Below are 7,594 nucleotides of genomic sequence, written 5' to 3'. Positions count from 1 at the left end.
ATAAACTAATTATGATCCAAAAATAGCTATAGAATAAATTAAAATAAAATATGGTTGGGTTATGTTGGATTGATATTTTAATAACCTATCAATCTAGTTCTGTTTTTTGTTCCAACTCTATGACCATACTAATCCAAACTTAACCAAATTAAATTGACTTATTATGAATTTGTATAATCAAAATTGTGTGTTTAAGTGGTTAATACTTAACACTCTAGTTCACTAATATTGTGAAAGAAGCTAGAATGCAAAATCAAAAACCATATATCCGCATCATAGATTTAATAAAGTTAATTTAATATGACTAAAAAATGTGTGCTCGCAGTAATATATTCTGATCGACATGTAGGTAAAATATTAACAATGTAGGGATAATATTTCTTTTAACAGATACAATTAATTTGTTAGATTTATTTTATCCATACAAAACAATCACAATGAAAAAAGAAATAAATATCATTTGTTAGTATGTCCAATTATCTCATTCTTTTAATGATAACATCATGTTAAGAATGGAATGCCTTTACTCATTGTTGTGAACATAATTAAGTTGTAATTTTTTAAAAATTATACAATAATTATTTATTTACATTAACATGATGCTAGGAACAAATTTTTGGACTAATGAAGTTATGCCTTTATGACGTATATAAACAATAGTGTGATAAGTTGTGACAATATTATCATCAATGTATGTAAGTATATTACTTTAAAACATTTTAGACTTTAATATTTAGTCATATGCAAAAGTTTTGAAGCATATGTATTGTCTATTGTGTCAATTTTCTTTTTTTATACAAAAACTATCCACACAGATTTGAAAATGCGTATAATATTTGAATCAAATTTGATTAAATAAGATAATTACATTTATGAATTGGATGATTTTTCACTTAAAATCTATCCAAACCAAATGTGAAATCAAATTATATATAAAAGCATAAAAGTGCCCACAAGTCACAAGAAATCAAATATTAAAGGTCGAAGAGAAGTGTCTCTCAACTCTTGTTCCTCCCATCCTGCCAAAATATGTCAAAGACAACATACATATGGGTTAATCAATTATATTATCCATAAAAAAGAGTATGTGCAAATCTTGAGACACGTTCTCTATGATTCTTGCGCAAATAATGATTGATTTTATCTTATAGCAGAGTATACACAAATTAAACTTTTTTGTTAAGAAAAACAAACTAAACTTTTGTTTTTTTTCCATACAGACAAAACCATTTTAAAATCATATTGCAATAAATGCATTAAAAACCTGTCATATTTATTATATAAAATCAATTTTGTTATTCTTCCCCTTTATTCTCACAATAGTGTATGTAACAATATACATATAGTATAAATAATATATACACACTCAGTACTTCACCATTTATTTATTAAAATTAATTTGTTTTCTTTCGGAAAACGAGTTCAAAACTACTGGTAGTAATAACGTGGTTATCCAAATCCAAAAGAAAATAATAAATAAAACCAAATCGAATTAATTTGGGAAAACGAACCGTTACTTTCTCCTCTCTCTTCATCACTCTTTCCTACCATTCTCTTTCTCATATAAATATCACCTTCTTCACGTGACTTTATCTCTTTCTCCCTTCTTCACCTAACTCCCCGGCTATCTTTTCCTCCATGCCGCCGTAATAATCTCCCGCGCCGCCGTCACCAAGTCATTTCTCTATCTCTCCCTCCTTTTCTAGTTACTTGAATTTTAACCGTTCCTACGTTATGACGTTAAACTTGTACTCTCTTCTGCGAATTCTACGTAACTGTGTGTTTATTTTGTTGTTTAGTTCTAGCATTGTTAATGCTTTCTCTGAAATTTCGTACAAAAATATTAACACTAGTAACAGATCAAGATCTATAACAACATATATATATATATATATATATATATATATATATATATATATATATATATATATATATATATATATATATATATATATATATATATGTTGTTATAGATCTTGATCTGTTACTAGTGTTAATATTTTTGTAACTGAATTTTGATTGTAGTCTGGATAAGGTAGTTTTGATTTTCATGCAACTTTTATATTTTAACATTTATTTGTTTGATATTTCTTTAATGTGTCATCTTCACTATTTTGTGAAGTCATGATAATGTTCTCTATTTTTGCCAAAAATATACATTGAGCTGCTATTTTTTTGTTTGTTTGAGTTTCTCATTATTTATTAGTTGGAAGTTCATTAATCTGAGTCGAGTCAATAATAACTGGTAAGAGTGAAAGCTCTCGCGCCATTTTTTTCCATACATAAGACTCTAGGGCAAAAACTTCGGTAAACCAAGCTCTTACCAATCGAACTAACAACTTTTAGTTGAGCTACAGTTTAGTTTTTGTGAACACTTTTTCTTCCCGTATTGTGGAGGTTAATCTTTGAAAAGTGTTGTATATTTGAGGAATTTTAGTTAATGGAGTCATTTTGTTTGATACTTGTGAGTATACTTTATGTTTATGATGCAGTAATCGGTTTTATAACTGTTATATCTGTTTTTACTAGTAATTTTTTTAGGAATTAGGAAATTATTTGTTTCAGATTTATGTTTGACCTTGGACCATATTGTGTTATGGGTTTTTAGATCTTTATTTCTGATATAACCATTCAGGTAAATTGGAAAAGTTGAGAAAATGGATGGGCCTCTGGGACTTCGAAATGTTGGCTCAAATTGCTCTATCTCTGATTTAGATGATTTCAATCTCTCTCGTCTCCTTGACAAGCCGAGGCTGAATGTAGAGAGACAGAGATCATTTGATGAGAGGTCTCTTAGTGAACTGTCAATTGGTCTAGCAAGAGCAGGTTTAGATCATAATGACTTATCCTCTCCTGGAGCAAGATCTGGTTTGAACAGTCCTGGTTCATCGGCGCGGAACTCATTTGAGCCTCACCCTATGGTTGCTGATGCCTGGGAAGCTCTTCGGAAATCTATAGTTTATTTCAGAGGCCAGCCAGTTGGAACAATTGCAGCTGTTGATCATCAATCAGAGGAAATTCTAAACTATGATCAGGTGGATTTCCCAACTAATACTGAAATCTCATAATTCACTTTTAGGGTTGACTACACAAACTTCGGAAATTGTTAATGACATTTGTCAACTTAATTATGCTTTGAAGTAAGTTGCCTGTATGGTTATTTATCACGGCGGTTTGAATCTAAATTTACCAGAAATGTAGGTTCTTGTATATGTTGGATAGAACTCTTTTCCCCCTAGTCATAATTACCTAAAACCTGTTAGCTAATTTTTATAGCACTTGGACTTCTTGTTACTTTTCATATGCCTTGCTTATCTTTGTAAACATGGTTATGATAGATAGTTTGTTTCGCCCATGAAATGGAATGAACAAGTGTTTAGAGAAGAAATTTTGGCTTTTATATCGGTGACTGCCACAAACCTCAGAGCATCTGAATTAAAATTTTCTGTTGTCACACACCAAAGTAGGGCACCTAAAGTGAGTAAAATATATATTAATCAATTTTTCTTTCTAGGTTTTTGTTCGTGATTTCGTGCCAAGTGCTCTAGCCTTTTTGATGAATGGGGAACCAGATATAGTTAAGAACTTCTTATTGAAGACACTTTACCTTCAAGGGTGGGAAAAAAGAATAGATCGATTTAAGCTTGGTGAAGGTGCAATGCCAGCTAGTTTCAAAGTCCTTCATGATCCTGTTCGGAAAACCGATACTCTCATGGCAGATTTTGGCGAAAGTGCTATTGGGAGAGTTGCTCCTGTTGACTCTGGATTCTGGTGGATCATTTTGCTTCGTGCATACACAAAGTCTACAGGGGATTTAAGCCTGGCTGAAACACCAGAGTGTCAAAAGGGAATGAGACTTATATTGAGTCTATGTCTGTCTGAGGGTTTTGATACATTCCCAACTCTCCTTTGTGCTGATGGTTGCTCCATGATTGATAGAAGAATGGTAGGGAAGAAATCAATTGTTTCTCTGCATTTTGATGAAATTATTATTGCCTGTTTTGTTCATTTTTGCTGCTATATTCATAAATGTATAACAGCTTATAACTGATTCCTCTGTTTTGGAGGTTTATTAATATTAGGATGATTTATTTTATAGTTTATCATGAACGAGATTTGCTCAACTAATCTGGTAGCTTTTGGCCGCTAATGTTTATTTGAAATTTGTATCTCAAATTACTCAGATTTTTCTATTAATCAGCCATGTTTAATTTTGCTTGTTAATGTTTATTTAAGTTATGAGAGTGTGTCTCGACGAATCTTTAAGATTGCTTGCCTTGTGACTAACGTGGAAGTCATGTGTTGAAATCTTGGAAACACTATCTTAATCAGTGAGGGTAAGACTATGTACATCTATCCTTTCTAGACCCCGTGAGCTGTATTGGGCTGCCCTTTTTAATGTTTGTCTAAGTCAGTGCGTTATAAGTTTTATGCTCATGACCTCTGTTACATTCAAGGGTGTTGTGGGGATGCAATGCTTGGTACTGTTTATGCTTCTTGGAATCAGTGTTGTTTTATGCGTGTGGACCATTAATTGCTTTATACTTAGATTGGCTTTGGTAGACTTATTATATCATTATGTTTCTATGCAGGGTATTTATGGCTACCCTATAGAAATTCAAGCACTTTTCTTCATGGCATTGAGATGTGCTTTGTCAATGCTGAAAGATGATGCAGAAGGAAAAGAATTTATAGAGCGTATTGTGAAACGTTTGCATGCACTTAGTTATCACATGCGGAGTTACTTTTGGCTTGACTTTCAACAACTAAATGTGATTTACCGATATAAGACTGAGGAGTATTCACATACTGCAGTAAACAAGTTTAATGTAATCCCTGATTCAATCCCAGAATGGGTTTTTGACTTTATGCCAACACGTGGGGGCTACTTTATAGGAAATGTTAGTCCTGCAAGGATGGATTTTCGATGGTTTGTTTTAGGAAATTGTGTTGCAATTTTATCTTCTCTTGCAACCCCAGAGCAATCAATGGCTATCATGGATCTTATTGAAGCTCGCTGGGATGAGTTGGTTGGAGAAATGCCACTAAAAATTAGTTATCCTGCAATAGAGAGCCATGAGTGGAGAATAGTTACCGGATGTGATCCCAAAAATACCAGATGGAGTTATCATAACGGAGGATCTTGGCCAGGTTTATTTTACCTCATCTTGTTTCATTATTAAAAGTTCATTTAACCTGGAAAGCATCACATAACTTCACATTTATTATTATTTATTTCTTTATCCCGGAATATCTATCCAGTTTATTGTAAGCCGGTAGCAAATTACCTCTCCCACAATTTGTACCACACACTGTGCTAAAACTCAATAAAATTAAATCTGAATTATAATCTATTAACATATAATCTTTTAAATATCCATTTAAATTTTATTTTTGTTGAGCAACAATCTTTGACATAGTAAGTGGCATAAATTGTTGGACATGTAACGTTGTCCCTTGTAAGAGATGGTAATAAACTAAAGACCTAAATTGGTCGTTGAAATTTGTTGTATGACCAAATTTAGTCCATGAAATAAATAAACTCCCTTGAGAAAAAAAAATTCATGGGAGGATTTGGTGTATAAATAAATAAAATTATCAAATAGTCCCTAAATTTCTTTCCCACGAGACAATTGTTATTTAAAATTCTTTTATGGACATGGTATAATTTAATTTCTAGAAGTTTGAATTAAATTGGATGAAGTCAAAACATTTGGTGACCAATCTGTCCCATGGAAGAAAAATTATATAGGCTATGGACCATTTGAGCACTTTATTTTTTCAAGAACCAAATTGCCCTATGAACAAAAGTTTGAAGGACTATTTGGGACATTATTTGATAAATCTCACGCTAGGTCTTTTATTTTTACCTGATTGCATGCGTTAATTGTTTGAGTTAAATTTTCAATGGAATATGGCATGATCAATATTGCAGGATGAACTTTTTGTTGGTTTTATCAATATTCTGATGTTGGCCAAATAACTTTCCTCCATGTTCCTTCACATGATTTTTTTGGCCATTCAGACAATAACCCCGATGTTTCTGTATACCACAATTGAATTTGCTGAAATTATGTTTAGTTGTGTTTAACGCATTAAGCAAAAGAAAGCCATGTCCACATCATAACCTCCATCATGAACTAAGAACAGCATGGGGGTAGGTGTTGAATGCACAATGTTTGAATATTAGTAAAGTTGCAAATGGCTTTACTTATATCTGATGCAAACACAGGAAAAATGGGGACAATTTTGTGATCAATATTATAACTTGTTATTTGTCACAGAAAGCTACTCTATCTGTTGCCAATGTGCATGTTAGTTTGATGGGTTTTCTATTTGATTTTTTATTTCTTTTGCTTCATTCACTTGAATGCAATACTCTTGTGGGGACAATTTTCTATTTGGTAACTTATATTTGATGAAAACACAGAAATTGGGGACAGTGTTGTGATCAAGTTATTTTGTCACAGAAAGCCACTCTACCTGCTGCCAATGGTGCATTTTAGTTTGATGGTGTTTCTATTTGATTTTTAATTTCTTTTGCTTCATTCACTTGAATACAGTGCTCTTGTGGGGGCAATTTTCTATTTGATAACTTATATATCATGAAAACACAAGGAAAATGGGGACAATTTTGTTATTTTGCCACAGAAAGCTACTCTAACTGCTGTCAATGATGCATTTTGGAGTGATGGGTTTTCTACTTGATTTTTAATTTCTTTTGCTTCATCCACTTGAATGCAGTGCTCTTGTGGCTACTAACGGCTGCTTGCATCAAAACTGGGCGACCACAAATAGCAAGGCGTGCAATCGAGCTGGCCGAGAATCGATTACTGAAGGATGGGTGGCCGGAGTATTATGATGGTAAGCTTGGGAGATATATTGGGAAACAGGCAAGAAAATACCAAACATGGTCCATTGCAGGTTATCTAGTGGCAAAGATGATGCTAGAGGATCCCTCTCACTTGGGTATGATTTCCCTTGAAGAAGACAGACATATGAGGCCTGTGATTAAAAGATCATCTTCTTGGACTTGCTAATAATCATCTTCTGGCAAATTATAGAAAATGATCAGAAAAATGAATAGAGCAACACTTACACAAAAGGTCATTGTTCTTGTTATTTCATTACAGCACTGACATTTATAAAGAGTTTGGCAATTTTCTTCATTCTAGGCTTGATTGAAACTTTGGCTTGTGTGAAATAGATGCCCACTTATATCATGATTTTTTTCAAACTAGCATTAGTAGTTGAAGGGTAATGAGAATGAGTATTGATGTATTGTAAGGAATGAGGATTGATATTGTGAGTGACATTATCCTTGTGAAGATGGTGATTCAAGTTCATATATCATGAAAGTTTTTCTTGTTAGGAGACCACATAATTTTCATGTTCTATTAGTCGATCTTGTAGAAATCCATTCACCCTAATCCTCTCCCAACTCCCCACTTCATTCTGAAACTTCCCACCAGAATAATAGGAGATGCTCATTTTCCCACATAAACAATGAAGGCAAACAACAAAAGCAATATGTATTTAATAATAATATTAACAATACTTATAATTGCTTTCTATAATATAATTTGTGTTTTAT

At 32.7% G+C, this 7,594-nt stretch overlaps 1 protein-coding gene across 2 annotated transcripts; it reads left to right on the top strand.

Moving 5' to 3' along the window:
* Positions 1,528-7,370, top strand: LOC109358998 (probable alkaline/neutral invertase D). Of its 2 annotated transcripts, XR_002109023.1 has the most exons (6): positions 1,528-1,677; positions 2,640-3,035; positions 3,515-3,946; positions 4,593-5,151; positions 6,745-7,107; positions 7,167-7,370. XR_002109023.1 is itself a non-coding variant. In XM_019603483.1 (5 exons), exons 2-5 carry the CDS (start codon positions 2,658-2,660, stop codon positions 7,038-7,040), a joined length of 1,665 nt encoding a protein of 554 aa, XP_019459028.1. In that variant the 5' UTR covers positions 1,528-1,677; positions 2,640-2,657; the 3' UTR covers positions 7,041-7,370. The 2 variants fall into 2 exon arrangements, 1 of the variants encoding a protein (XP_019459028.1); XM_019603483.1 differs by having other exon boundaries at positions 6,745-7,370.

The sequence above is a fragment of the Lupinus angustifolius genome, chromosome LG11, assembly GCF_001865875.1.
Source record: "Lupinus angustifolius cultivar Tanjil chromosome LG11, LupAngTanjil_v1.0, whole genome shotgun sequence".
Lineage (NCBI taxonomy): Eukaryota > Viridiplantae > Streptophyta > Magnoliopsida > Fabales > Fabaceae > Lupinus > Lupinus angustifolius.
The sequence above is the reverse complement of the archived record's forward strand: the minus strand, read 5'-3'. Positions and strand labels throughout refer to the sequence as shown.